This window comes from Dermacentor silvarum, chromosome 11 (genome assembly GCF_013339745.2).
Source record: "Dermacentor silvarum isolate Dsil-2018 chromosome 11, BIME_Dsil_1.4, whole genome shotgun sequence".
Taxonomy (NCBI): Eukaryota; Metazoa; Arthropoda; class Arachnida; order Ixodida; family Ixodidae; genus Dermacentor; species Dermacentor silvarum.
Window position 1 is genome coordinate 17094480 of NC_051164.1, and position 13993 is coordinate 17108472.

At 50.3% G+C, this 13993-nt stretch overlaps 1 protein-coding gene across 1 annotated transcript; it reads right to left on the reverse strand.

Annotated features, from left to right (window-relative positions):
* Window positions 1-12437: 12437 nt before the first annotated feature.
* On the reverse strand, window positions 12438-13393 carry LOC125941260 (uncharacterized). The gene has a single exon (XM_049658230.1). The coding sequence runs from the start codon at window positions 13391-13393 to the stop codon at window positions 12617-12619; it is 777 nt and encodes a 258-aa protein (XP_049514187.1). The 3' UTR covers window positions 12438-12616.
* Between the last annotated feature and the right edge of the window lie 600 nt (window positions 13394-13993).

A 13993-nucleotide genomic window follows, 5' to 3' on the forward strand; every position in this document is an offset into this window, starting at 1 on the left:
GCAATGCCTGAGGTAATCCGCTGCGTACGTACATCTGCTTTCGGGTAAAAACTAGTAGCGTTCTTTAACTGCGAATAGAATCCTTGGCGTTGTCAGACCAGTTCTCTTTCCGGCTGTCTAGCTATCCCTCTAAACACGTCGCCCATTCCCGGAGATATTGGTATCTGTGGATGTTTAGCCGATCCCGAACAGTCTCAAATGTAGTCCGTTCACCTGTGTATGGGCCACTGGGTGTGTTCCACTGGTTATCTGTTGCGCCTTTCAATGAACCTCTTTGACCCTAACTTGGGTCAATGTGTACGTACCACTGGGTGTTCGCAGACTTCACGGCGGTGCCTCCAGAAGGCGCAGCATGTCCACACGGAAATCCCCGAGTGGAACGCTGCCGCAGTACACGCCTCGTAAATGACGTGCTTCGCCTATTCGCTTAATGGGATAATCATCGTATATTAGTTGTGCCCGAATATTGTTCCGTCTGGGACGGTCGGAATCATTGGGAGACAGAGATAAGAACGCATCCCATAAGCACATCAATAATCTCACGGGAACGTCGGCCGACTGATGATTTCGAGCTGGTTGATGCTCCTGTAGGATTGGAGTCTAAACGTTGCTGCTGCTTTAGGCTCGAGCCACCATGTTGGTCTTAATCTCTGATGCTTCCAGATCCTGGACATGGAGGCACATAGGTTCCTGCACTTTGCCGAAAACCAGCTCAAGGACGAACCCGAGTTTCTCGACAGGGCTGCCGATGTCGCCCGCGATGTATTGGAGATGCCTTCACGGCTCGACTCATGCACACAGCAAAACGAAGGAGGTGCCCGCTGCTGGATGGTGACTGAAGCGGTAACTCGTTCTGTCACCTCAACCGCGTGTCCTACTCATTGCAGTCTAAGTTAAGGTCACAGCACGGATGCTGATCAGAGTTTCCAGCTTCTAAAACACCAGATGACGTTCGTCTCTTCGTTGTCTGGGCAGGTCGAAGATCAAGAGCATTTTCAAGTGTAAAGCATATGTGAAGCAGGAGAGATTGCTAGTGCACAAAAATTGGAGGACGCTTAAGCTTCGCCTTTAAGAGTGGAACGCGATAGCGTTATCGGGCGCCGTTTGCATCGCATTTTTCTTTCAGTGGAAGCGCTTCACTGCACAACTGAACGTGGGAAAGCCAGCTTACAAAGACCAAGCTTACACCGGTCCCTTTAAAGTCGGCTTCAATATTAAACAGAAATGCATTGCTGGGAAGACAGTTTTTCCAGGGGCAATATGAGGGGTCTTTTATTAAAATAAGAAGACCCTAGCACTTCTTTTATTATTTTATTAATTGTTTGCTAAAGCCCCGACGCGCACACGTGTCCAAAACGCATTAGCCAGGCGAAGCCCCAATTCGCCCTGCCGCGGATGCGAGCGCCATCTCGATATCATTTTCGCAAGTAAAGTACCCGAGCGCGCGGCTGTAGGTCTGGTAGAAATGCTGGAAAAGGGGTTTGTGTTTGAGTTTCCTCGTAACAGAATTATCTTTTCTCGTACATTCAAATTACAATACGACGCAAAATAGTCAACAATCCGACGCCGTATCCGACGCCTAATGGTAAAGTCGTACTTTACCATTTTTTTTTTGGCAGATTTCACTGAGAAATTCAATTTTTGTTCACCGAAAACCATGCACCACGTGGAGGGCCTGCGCGGTCGGGGTGGTTGGGGATCATTTTCTCTCCACGGACGCCGACATCGCACACCGACACCGGATTTTCTGCGACACGGTCCCTTAACGCTATCGCGTTAAAACAGGTTCCGGTTCCACAGGTTTCACAAACAGGTAGCTTAGGGACAAGGGAAGCAGGACAATGCGGACTGTTAATGTATGCCGACATACCTTGTATGAGCTCGAGCCGTGAAGTGAACAAGCTTCACTTTATTTCGGGAAGCAGCTCTTACTAACTTCATTTCCGTTGTGCGCTATGCAGGAAGAGTTGAACAAGTTCCTGAAGCCATTCGGCGTGGAATTCAACGAACTGCGCGAAGGCAGCCTGGACCTCATAATGACCCATAACGATCCCGTGGCTCCCTACGACCTCAAAGCTGTGCTTCTATGCTTGGCTACATTGTGGTTTCTGCACGAGCGCCGCTGTTTCTCCGGCGTCAGCCTGAACGTGTTAGTGCTGGATCGCTTTCGCCCGGGGCAGTTCCTGCAGCACATCACGGTTGCCAAGTGGGTCGTCCCGGTTCACCTGATCGGCGTCGAGGAGCTCCGGTTCAGAATGTTCTCCATGCTTGGGTACTCAACCAAACGGAGCTGTTTACGCACGTCACTCTCGACAGGGTAAGTTTTCAACGCTCGTATTTCCAGGAATCATCAGGAGAGTGTCGATAGTTTAGTCTTTTTTACATGGCAGTAAGGAGTGATGCGGCTGATAAGGGACCCACCGTGGTGGCTCAGTGGTTATGGCGGTGTGGTGCTTAGCGAGATTTTGTTGCATAGTTTAATTCCCAACCCTCCTTAGAATTTGATACTCTACTTTCTCTTATTCTCATTTTTATTTCCACTCTTCAATCTTGGCCAGCTGTGAGGACGTTCTTCTATGACGATCAGAAAAGGAAGTATTTCGGCCGAGTAGTAAGCTTAGACCAGTGCCCAAAATGTAGCAAGAATTTTTGCGACTTTGGGCTGGCTTGTCGGGTTGGCTACGCCATGGGCCTCGGGCATCTGAAGGGCCAGTCTTATCAAACCACTCATGCTATACTTATGACCCACCGCGGTAGGCTAAGTGGTTTAGGCGTCGTGTTGCCGATCGCTAGGTCGCGGGTTCATGTTCCGACCACGGCATTCCGATGGTTGTATAATGCAAAAACTTTCTTTTACCGCGTGCTTCGGGTGCACGTTCATTACCTTCAGGTTGTCAAAATTATGTTACCCCTTTGAACCATTCTTTTGCAGCGAAGCTGTATACCTCTCGTTGGTCGCAAAAATTCGTGGCGTAAACACAAAACTCCAGGTTAACGTGTTCCATCCTTCATGAACCCTGACTGTTTCCCCAATTGGGGCGCAGTTTTTATTTTCTGTCTGGCCATGAATAAATAATTAGCAGTAGAAGTACTTAAAGGAATATCATCTGTGCGGCTTATCCTTTAGTGCTATAACAAAAAAGATAACTTGCAAAATAGCTTTTTCTTAAGTTGCATTACTGAATGCGGTACCAAGGATGTTTCGTCACTACATTGTGACGTCACTACATACATATTTATATATATTTCGTCATTACATATATATTGACACGTGATCTATGTAGACACTTAGAAGACGTTAACATATGTGCTTCAACGGATTCCGAGCAGTGGGACAGGGGAAATTCAAAGACGAAGGAGAAGTCTTTGTTTTGGTAATTCTCAAAAGCTGTTCTGCCGTCTTGTGGAAATCGTAGTATCTGTGGCGGGCTGGCAGTCGCCATTGGCAGAGGTAAACAGGGCCCGGCTGAGTGACCTCCGACTGAAGCGATGCACAGGATTGGAGATGGGCTGGATGAACGGCTTCCAGCAGGAGTCCGGAGCATCAGGCGGGGTTGTGTACCCCGGTTCTCCACCAGTGTCTCGGTTCAACGCGAACACGAGACATTACGTTGAACAAGATTGCAGAACAGCTGTTGAGAATCAGCAGAAGAAAGAGTTCTTCGTCTTCGAATTTCCGCTGTCCCACTACTCGGAGTCCGTTGAATCACATAGCGTCAACGTCGTCTAAGTATCTACATAGAGCACGTGTCAACATATATATACACTTAGTGACGTCACCACGCTTTCATATATGAAAGAGAGACCCGTCTAGCAACTCATTCAGTTCAATCTAAGACAACCATGGGTATACCACGGAATTTAATGACACCAGGAGAACAGCGTGAATACAATGGTCCACCATTTGTGGTGTTTGATACAGCTTCGCTGGGCATTCACGTTCGCAGGGCGGGATGGTGGCCGTTTTTTTTTTCTGTTTCTAATTTCAACTCCCGAGAGAAATCGGTGTGTATCGGGGTTTGCGTGTTTCAGTCAAGGAAGTCGGTGTTTATCGTGAGAGGAAGCGCGTGGAAGCCGCCGCAGGCAACCTCCGCTCATGCAGCGCTTTGTTTCCATACAGACGACGCGCTCATCGTTTTAGAAGGCCTGTCGGCGGCGGCTGCTGTGAGTCGCGCCCACGCGTCACCCACGCGGTGGCATCACACGCTTCCTCTCGCGATCTCCCGATTAGCGAGGCCGTCACACCACACTTCACTCCATTTACAACTTGCCTCACGAGGCAGACTGTCTGCGCCAGCCAATATATCGCGAAATGAAAGCACGTGTAGAGCTGCTTCCAAATTTCGCATTAGGGACTATCCTAATTGTCTGCGAATTTTTGTCATCACCCACTGCGCTCCGGCTTCGCTCTTGTCTTTCGCTGTGCTCGTCCGCTCGGTTGCGCTGACGCTCTCCGCAGGTATGGACGCCTAAGAGCTGCGCTCTAATAGGCGCAGGTCACTGTATCATCATCATCATCGTCAGCCTATATTTATGCCCACTGCAGGACGAAGGCCTCTCCCTGCGATCTCGAATTACCCCTGTATTGCGCTAGCTGATTTCAACTTGCGCCTGCAAATTTCATAACTTCATCAGCCCAGCTAGTTTTCTGCCGTCCTCGACAGCGCTTCCCTTCTCTTGGTACCCATTCTGTAACCCTAATAGCCCACCGATTATCCATCCTACGCAATTTTACATGGCCTGCCCAGCTCCACTTTTTCCACTTGATGTCATCTAGAATATCGGCTATCCCCGTTTGCTCTCTAATCCCTACCGCTCTCTTCCTGTCTCTTAACGTTAGACCTAACATTTTTCGTTCCATCGCTCTTTGTGCAGTCCTTAACTTGTTCTCGAGCTTCTTTGTTAACCTCCAAGTTTCTGCACCATATGTTAGCTCCGGTAGGATGCAATCATTGTACAATTTTCTTTTCAACGACAGTGGTTATCTCCCAGTCAGGGCTTACGTGACCGTGTTCGCATCCGAAATGAAGTTGTTTCTAGGTGAGTATTTGGTATGAGCTTGTATCACTATTGAAGTGCCAATACTCATTTAGAAACAACGCATAAAAACGCTGGACTGATATGTAAGAAACAACATGCAGATTAGCCGCGTTTGTATCACTATTCAAGTGCCGATACTCATCTACAAACAACTTCATTACGGATGCGAACATGGTCAGGTATGTTGCCAGAAATGGCGAAGAATTATCTGGGAATATTGTGGGCAATCACATCTTTCCTCTCCCTCTGACTTGCAACATTTACTCGGTGGCGTGGTTGCGTAAATTGAGCTCATGCTCACGGAGGCCACAAAATAAGTGACTTTCTTATAAGAGACACACAGAGGTGGCACCACCGAAATGCCACCATAACTGGCACCTCGCTGGGCTACGTGAAAGCTGCATTACACAGCAGCCGCTTGGAAAGGAGGCTTCCGTGTAAATATGTCGCAGCCACGAAAAAAAAAGCAGTGGAAACGGCAGATCACACAGAGAAAAAAATGACAAACACTTTCTTACAAGAGGCCAAAAAGACCTTTTTGCAATGAATTAACAACCCAGCAGTGGCGGCTGCATTTTGATGGGGGCAAAATTCGAAAAAAAAAAACGTTCGTGCACTTATGTGCGATTTATGTGCACGTCAATGAAGCCCAGGTGTTGAAAATTATTCCGTAGCCCTCCAATTCCACGTGCCTGATAATGAGCTTTTGGTTTTTGCACGTAATGCTTCAGAGTTAAGCTTTATCAGGAATGAAGCTGAGAGAAAGTAGAAATTAAGCAATGAAAAACTGTAAAATATAATGGTAATGTTCATGCCTGCAGATATCGAAATCTGATCAGTCATTGCAACGCCTCAACTTTTTTTTGCATATTTTAATAATCCTGACATTGTTTGCCGTGATCGTTTTCCGTTTTGGGGGGTCTGAACGATTAAACTTGGTGCCTGGCGGATTCGTTCATTGTAGCAGATTTTAACAATCCCAAGTCTGAAAGTGTAGAGGTGATATAGAGAACGCGACATACTGGTTGTTTATGCATAAGCTGCATCATCCCCAAACCGCATTTTCCTAAGCGCTGGATACAACAAGGAAAAGTCGCGCAACTGGTTTACCGTTTGTCGGGTAAACCCGTTAACCGACAGACTATGCAAGTTCTACCGTTGACGTAAACGATAGATGGGGAAAAAATGTTTTTCCCATTTAGTTAATAAATCAGTAAGTATCGACGGGTAAGACCCACAAGATTCCGAATTTCGTCAAGGGTAGCACCTCGTGACATTTTATTCCTTCACAATTTTCGTCGCCTTTGAACTGCAGGTAACACTGATGGAAGTTGAGGACATCTATCTCTCCTCACTGGTGATTGCCAACCACGAACTTCATATGGGACAATGAACGTGATAACCACGCCCTCCGGAACGTGACCATTAAAGACTGCGTCCTGACCAGACTCGCGCAGGAGTTCAAGGAGCACCGCAGACTGCGGGAGTTTGAGCTGCTAGGAACGATCACGCGCACTGAACTGGTCTCGAGGCTGTTGGACACGTCCTTCTAGTTCCACGCCTCGAAATCGTGTGGGACCTCACCCAGCTGTTCAAGAAATTCTTGGACAACGTGCAACTGATAGAGCGCGAGCTTAGACTCTTTATTGATTTTTTGTTTTCAGCAGTGTACAATTGTTGTGCTGACGAATTCAATTTGTATGGAATCACAATTATTGCGGAATTCATATTGTCTATAACTTTATCTGTATCTGTGAACTGATATAGACAAGGAATTACACCAGCGCTTCACTCACAACATGCAGCGATCACTTCATTGGTGTAGAACGCAATCAAACGCCTGGCGTTAAGGGCTTGAATCGATGCGAGGTGATGACCGCAACGAATGGTTGAGTGTGATGTGATCGCAGATTTCCGCTACTGACCTTATTACTGACCGTATTACTGACCTTATTTCCGTTACTGACCTTATTATAGCGCAAAGGCGATGGTGCGAGGTGCCACTACATTTTTTCTTTCATCTTCGAAAAAGGCGACGGAGCTATCATAAGGGCGGTACGCGTACAACCACGGAATAAAAAGTATTTAAAAGCTACGCTCGTCGTAAATATGCATGTCCTTTGTGCCCTTTGTAACATGCAAATTACCCAGAAAATAAGTGAACGATAACTATTAGACGCTGCCAGTGCGCTTTATGTTGTTGACTGCACACAGATCTTTGCATGCGCAGTTCCGCTTTCAGAATGAACAATCACGATATCTTGCAAGAGGACACTGCACCTTGGAGGCTACCAAATTCCTATGGTAATAAATCAATTTCCCTTTGACACTGAATATTACCTTCCACAAAAACGTTTTAAATCGATAATTAAAAAACGCCTATTGGAACAAACTGAGTGAGATATTTATTTTGTCGACAGACTTTGTATTTATTTTTTATTTTCTTAAATTTTTGCGCGCAAACAAACAGGGACGAAGAAAAGGAGACACAAGGACGAGGTCCTTGTGTCTCCTTTTCTTCGTCCCTGTTTGTTTGCGCGCAAAAATTTAAGAAAATGAATCTGTTCCAACTAGGCCGACTCGCAGTTATATTTTTTTATCTTTGAGATGTTTTTCATTTACACACTTGTTGCCAGCTTTGTGATTTAGTTTCTGTGTTTTAGGACTGACATTTTTATGTTTGACAAAATTATTTATCTTTATACCGCTCATACGATAAGTTGTGTATGTGATTTAGTTATTCTTTTCTTGTACAAATTTCATGCATGTTCTTACAGCGAGGCTTGAGAAATTAATTGTGGATTTTTTGTGAAGTGCTTGTGCACAATGCCAGCTGTTACACGGGTCACCAGGACCTTGTCAGGCTCTTGCCTTTTGTCTTGGCGCTCTCTTTTCGTTGAAAAGAAATAAACTTTCACTTTCAATTTCATCTATAATGGGGATGCTAGACCCATCTATAGGCGCCCTTACCGAGTGTGTGCGTCCGAACTCCCTGTCATTCAAACTGAAGTTGAGAAAATGCTGACTAAGGACATCATTGAACCATCTGCGAGTCCTTCGGCGTCCTCTGTGGTGCTTGTCAGAAAAAAAGACAGCACCTGGCCGTTCTGTATCGACTATCGGCACCTGAACATGATAACTAAAAAGGACGACTACCCTTTGCCACGAATAAACAATGCGCTCGACTCTCTCCATGACGCAAGGTACTTTTCTTCCATAGATCTTCCTTCCGGCTATTGGAAAATTGCCGTTGACGAGCAGGATCGCGAAAAGACCGCCTTCATTGCGCCCGATGGGCTGTACCAGTTTAAAGTGATGCCCTTTGGGTTGTGTAATGCCCCAGCAACATTTGAAAGAATGATGGATTCCCTCCTTCGCGGGTTCAATTTGTCTACTTGTTTATGTTACCTTGACGACGTGGTCGTTTTTTCGCCCACATTCCCCAGTCACCTCCAACGACTTTCGGATATTTTGCAGCTGTTTCGAAGCGCCCGGTCTTCACTTGACTCCTCCAAATGCCACTTCGGACGCCGAGAGATCCCCGTACTTAATCATCTTGTTGATGCGGCCGGTATCCGACCTGACCGTGCCAAAGTAACGCGCTGTTACTAACTTTCCAACGTCACGTTCTTCGCAAGACGCCCACTTGTTCTTTTTTTTTTCCTCTGCTCTTACTCTCATCGCTTTGTGAAAGAATTTGCAGCGATAGCACGGCCTCTCACATGCCTGCTCAAGAAAAACGTTCCTTTTACCTGAGGTCCGGCACAAGCGTCTGCCTTTTCGCAGCACATCGCACTACTCACTACGCCACCTGTGTTGGCTGACTTTGACCATTCTGCTTGCATGGAAGGTGGTACAGACGCCAGTGGCCATGGCATCGGCGCTGATGGTGATGGTGATGGTGGTCCTGCCCTTTGTATCGGGTCGCCGTAGTTGGCCCTGTCCACACCGGCGTGACCACATAAAAAAGAAAAAGGAAAGAAAGGGAAAAAAACATGGAAACAGCCTTTTGTGAACTTCAGAAACAAAAAAGAAATGTTCGCACAGTCATCGGCGCAGTGCTCCATGCTGCCACCAAAACTCGAGGCGTTTCTTGGTCACCACGGTGGCCCCGACCTCCTCCGTCTTCAAACCAAGTGCGATAGGCCGCGCGTGTGTGCGGGTTGGTGGAAAGATGCCACCGCACTCTAGGACCACGTGACGCAGTGTCTCGTCCGACTTTACACAGAGGGCGCACGTTGTGGAAACCCCCTCGGTGAAGCGCGCTCTCCAAATACATGTGCGCAGCACACCCGCTCTCGCCTCCGCCAGCAGTGCGCTTCTCTTTGAGTTGTCGTAGCAGCACTCGGTGCGGATTTCTAGCTTCTCACTCCGATACAACTCGAGGAACGACTTTTATTCTGCGGCTTTCCGCCACGCAGCTGCCTCTCTTTGTCGCACCTGAAGCCGTGTTCCCCTGCCCATTGGGTCCCTCGGCTTCTGCGCCTCCTCCTCCAGACAGATCGTCGGTAACTCAAATCGCCGACGCAGTGCAGCCGTTCTTCCCGTCCATTTCGTCAACTTGTCGGCGAAGATGGCGTGAACCATCACCTGTCGTGCGACATTCTCCACCGGAAGCCTCAGTAGCCGATTCTCGTATGCCGCCTTTGCCACCGCCTCTCTCGCCGTGAAGGGCGACCATCCCATCTCCCCCTGTATCGCCTTCACTTGTGTGAACCTGTGCACTCCCAGTGCCAGCCTGCCTATCTCTCTCTGGCGCCTCTCCAGGAATTCCCGCACTTCCAAGGAGAGGCATAGCACGACGTTAGCGTAGGTAAGCCCCAGCACTGCTACCATCTTCCACGGCGCTCGCATCACCTCGTACCTACTATACGACCACACGGACCTCTGGCACAGAACTCCCTTATACCTGGCTGCTTTGCCTCTCATCTCTCTCTCATATGCCGAGAGGTAGTCTGGGCTCGTTGTCAGTCTGATGCCTAGGTATTTTGTGCTGGTGCTCCTGAGGATTGGGTTGCCCTGTAGGCTCCATGTTGTGTCGGGCCGCGCATCGTTGTGCCCCTCAAACCAACACCACACACTTTGCGGCGCTGAACCTCAGGCGCAGTCGCGTCATCTCCCTGCCACATAAGTCTATCAACTTCTGCAGCTCCTCCGGAGAGCCTGCAAGGAGTGCAAAATCGTCGGCATACACCAGCGCTGGGATCCGTCTCTGCACCAGCTGCCCGCTTTCCCTGTGCCTGAATGTGAAGTCAAGGCCTCGAGACGTTGGACCACCCCTGCAACATATACCATAAACAGTAGTGGGGACAGCGGACAACCCTGCCGGAGGCCTCGAGGCATTTCTACTTGTGCAGTCTTATGGCCATCCCACTCCACCTCTGCCACCACATCGCTGTAGATTGCCTGAAGCAGTACGCGATCTTCGTCAGTCAGGCCCATCTCTGCCAGTATCCTCCATAGGATCTCTCGGTCTACACTATCATAGGCCTTAGCTATGTCCAGGAAGCCACATACAATGGGTCCCCGGCCTCGAGCGCCAGCTCAATGCTTTGCGTGATGACAAAGAGGCTGTCCTCTATGCGTCGTCCCTGTCGGAAACCCATCTGAAGCTCTCCAAGATTCCCGTGCCCTCCAACCAGCGCTGGAGTCGTGCCTTCACCACTTACATGGTGACTCGATACAGGACCGGGGTCACGGCGATTGGTCTGTAGTTCGTAAGGTATCGCTTATCCCCTGACCCTTTCTATGGAGGTCGCAGCTTGCTTTTCTTCCAATCCCCTGGTATCCTCCGCCGCTCCCAGCACCTTCGCGACGATCTCCTCGACCCTCACCTGTGCTTTGGGCCACTGCGTCCTGACCAGGCTCATCGGTATCCCATCGCACCTTGCTGCTGTCCTTGCATCCACTTTGCTCACCGCTCTCTTAAATTCCCTCTCAGTTGGTGCCAACCGTAGATCGGCCTCGGCTTGCTCCTCCGGTGCAAGCTGCACATACGAGCCAGCCATGTCTTCAGACAGGGTGTCCGGGCATCTTGCCGTTGCAGTGATCGCAGCCACTCATCCAGCAATGGGATACATACCTCCCCTATCACTTCATTCCCCGTCTGTGGGACACGGCTCGCTTCTAGCCTGCACTGTATGGCTTCTGCCACTTCTCTGCTCCACCATGGCTTGAGTCCACGCCGACCTCGTGCCCGCTGAGCCCACTGCCCCATGACCTCTTTCATTTCTGATACCAGGTGATCGTATGATTCCAGCATATCGGCCTTCGTTTCCAGCTTGGCTGCCATCTCAAGTAGGGCCTTTTCATTTGGGCGAGCCACCGCCACAGAGAGTTGCTGTCGCTTGCGTTCAAAACCGGTTTGGAAAACCAGGCGTAACAGTTGTGGTCACTTGCCAGATTGCCCGCTCCATCTTCCATCTATCACCATCCTGTTGAGGCATTCGTACATTGGTTCGGTCATGAGGCAGTAATCTATGCAGGACCGGTGATCCCGCGTGGACCAGGTCGTTGCCCCACAGCACTTCTCCGTCAAATTGGTTATCACTAGTACAGCCGATTCCTCCAGCTCCAGGAGCAGCCTACCATTGGCATCCGTGCGGCCGTCCAGGTTCTCCACATGAGCATTGAAATCCCCCACTACTACGATCTATGCCCCCTAGCGAAAGTCCCCTATATCTTTGGTGATACAGCAGCATATCCCCGAACTTTTATCCTTCTGTCCTCCAGTCCACATGTACACAATGGCCACCACGACCTGTGTACCCACAATGTTTCCAGCCAACCACATATGCTCAGAACATTCCTCCCGCAGCCTCGTCCACCGTTGTGTGGCTTCTCACATGCACCGAATTCCACCACCTCGGCGCTCACTGCCCTGTCTGTTGCACCCCTCCCAGACTAAACCGATTCACATGGCGGAACCTCCTGGTCGCGTAGGTGACTCTCCACGGCTGCGGCGAACAGTGCAAACTTTTTCCTCCCGCATTGCTTTCATGAGTTCTCCCCATCTCTGCTCCGTCCGGTCACCTTGCATGTTAAGGAATCCATACACTGCTCGCCCTGGTTGACTCTCTTCTTTCTAGGTCCCCTGCGTTTCCGGCGGCGCGGGGATACAACCCCCCTCAGTTCTCGATGGAGTGCTGGAGTTCTGTCGTCCGTACTCCCTTCTTCCTTGTCCACCCCTGTTGTGCCCACATGTGCTTGGAATTCGTGGACTTTCCTCCCCTTCTCTGCTTCCACTGTTCTTTGGCCATGTGGAGTAAGGCTTGGCTGAGAGTCTCCATCATTGAGCTGGCCTGCTGAAAACCCCTCCAACTTCCTCTCCAGTGCCTTCCCGGTGGGCGCACCTCTAAAAAAGCACACAACCTTCGTCCAAGGCGTTTTCCCAGCTCCTCTGCCATGTTCGCCTTGTACATCATGTCGTCCAGCACATCTCCCCGAACCCAGTCCATGGCCACAAATTCCACCCATGGGCCCAGTTCCTTCACAGAGATCTCAGGCTTGCATTCCACTGTCTGCAGATGCAGAGAAGCTGGTCCATGCCCGTCCGTGGTGTTGGCACCGCATACACCTAAAATCGATGGTTCGGAGCCCTCTCTTTCCACATCTGCAGGTGGGTGCGTATCTCCGCTAATGCGCTCTCTGGCACTGTGTTGTTGTCCATCACATCCCTTCGACCTGCATGCAATACCACCATGGCTTCTGATGATCCCCACACGTCCGGTGATTCTTCGACTACCGCAATTACATCCTTCACAGTGGTGTCCGTGTCCGCTCTGACATGCACGTTCCGGTTCCAACTGACCATCTTCAGCAATGTTCGCTTCATTCGGACAGCGTTACCGTCTCCGAACACAAATACTCGCCTCCTGTTTTCGTCTACCGAGTCAGCCTTTGGCTGCTGTTCGCTATGCTCTCTAGTCTGGCCATCTCTCTCCGCTTTGCTTGCCTTCCTCCCCAATGTGGCGTTCCTAGGCTTACTCCTCGCTGTATTGCCTTGCTGTGTGCCGATACCCGCATCCAACTGTCTCTCGTCCCGTTGTACAAGCCCTGCCGTGCCATCGGGTGTCTCTCCGTTGCCTGCCGCCGTCTGTGCGCTTTCCACCACGTGACTCTCCCCACTGCAGCTTCCGTCGCTGCCCTGCACCTGTCCTCTCTCGCAGCCCGTCGTGGGTAGTACCACCAGAGCTTCCCCTGGCGGCCCCTGCGCCTCCGTGAACGCGTGGTGACTCCGCGTCACCTCTCTCAACTTCTCCTCCAGCTGCTCCCGTTTACACTTCTCCTCTCTCAGCAAATCCTCCAGGTGCTCCCGCTCTGTCTTTCTCGCCCTGGTCTCTTCCTCCAGCATCGCTGTCACGTTCGCTACTGCGAGCTTGCGACTCTCCTGCTTCGTTCTTGAGAGGCAGTGCGAACTCCTCTCAGATAATGGCGGTCTTCTCGCATTGCCGGCAGTAGAAAGCTGGTGCTGCTTCCGCGTCCTCCATGGACGAAAACTGTGTGGCATCCAAGGGGTGCCAGGACTCGCACCAGGTGCACATGACCCAATCATATCCGTAGAGTCACCTTTCGCTGCAACACCCTGAGCAGTTTTGCCCCTCTTCGTTCTTCCCATTACACCACACCGCGCCACGACCAAACGCCAACGCCTGCTCCCACTTCACAAAAATCGCACCGTTTGGGCCCGTGATGATCGTAGTGCCATCTCTGTGCTGCGGGCGTAACCACAAATGCCGCCACCGGTCGGTGTGTAGGCCTAGCCGGCTAGAGCACTGCACGGGCCGATTTTTGCGGCCCGGGCCCGGCCCGGGCCCGTTTTTACATTGGGTGGCCCGCCCGAGCCCGATCAAAACGTTTATGGTGAGACCCGGGCCCGGCCCGGGCCCGGAAATAATCTACGTTACCCGCCCGGCCCGGCTTGCCACCCATTTACCTTAAGCCCGAGCCCGGC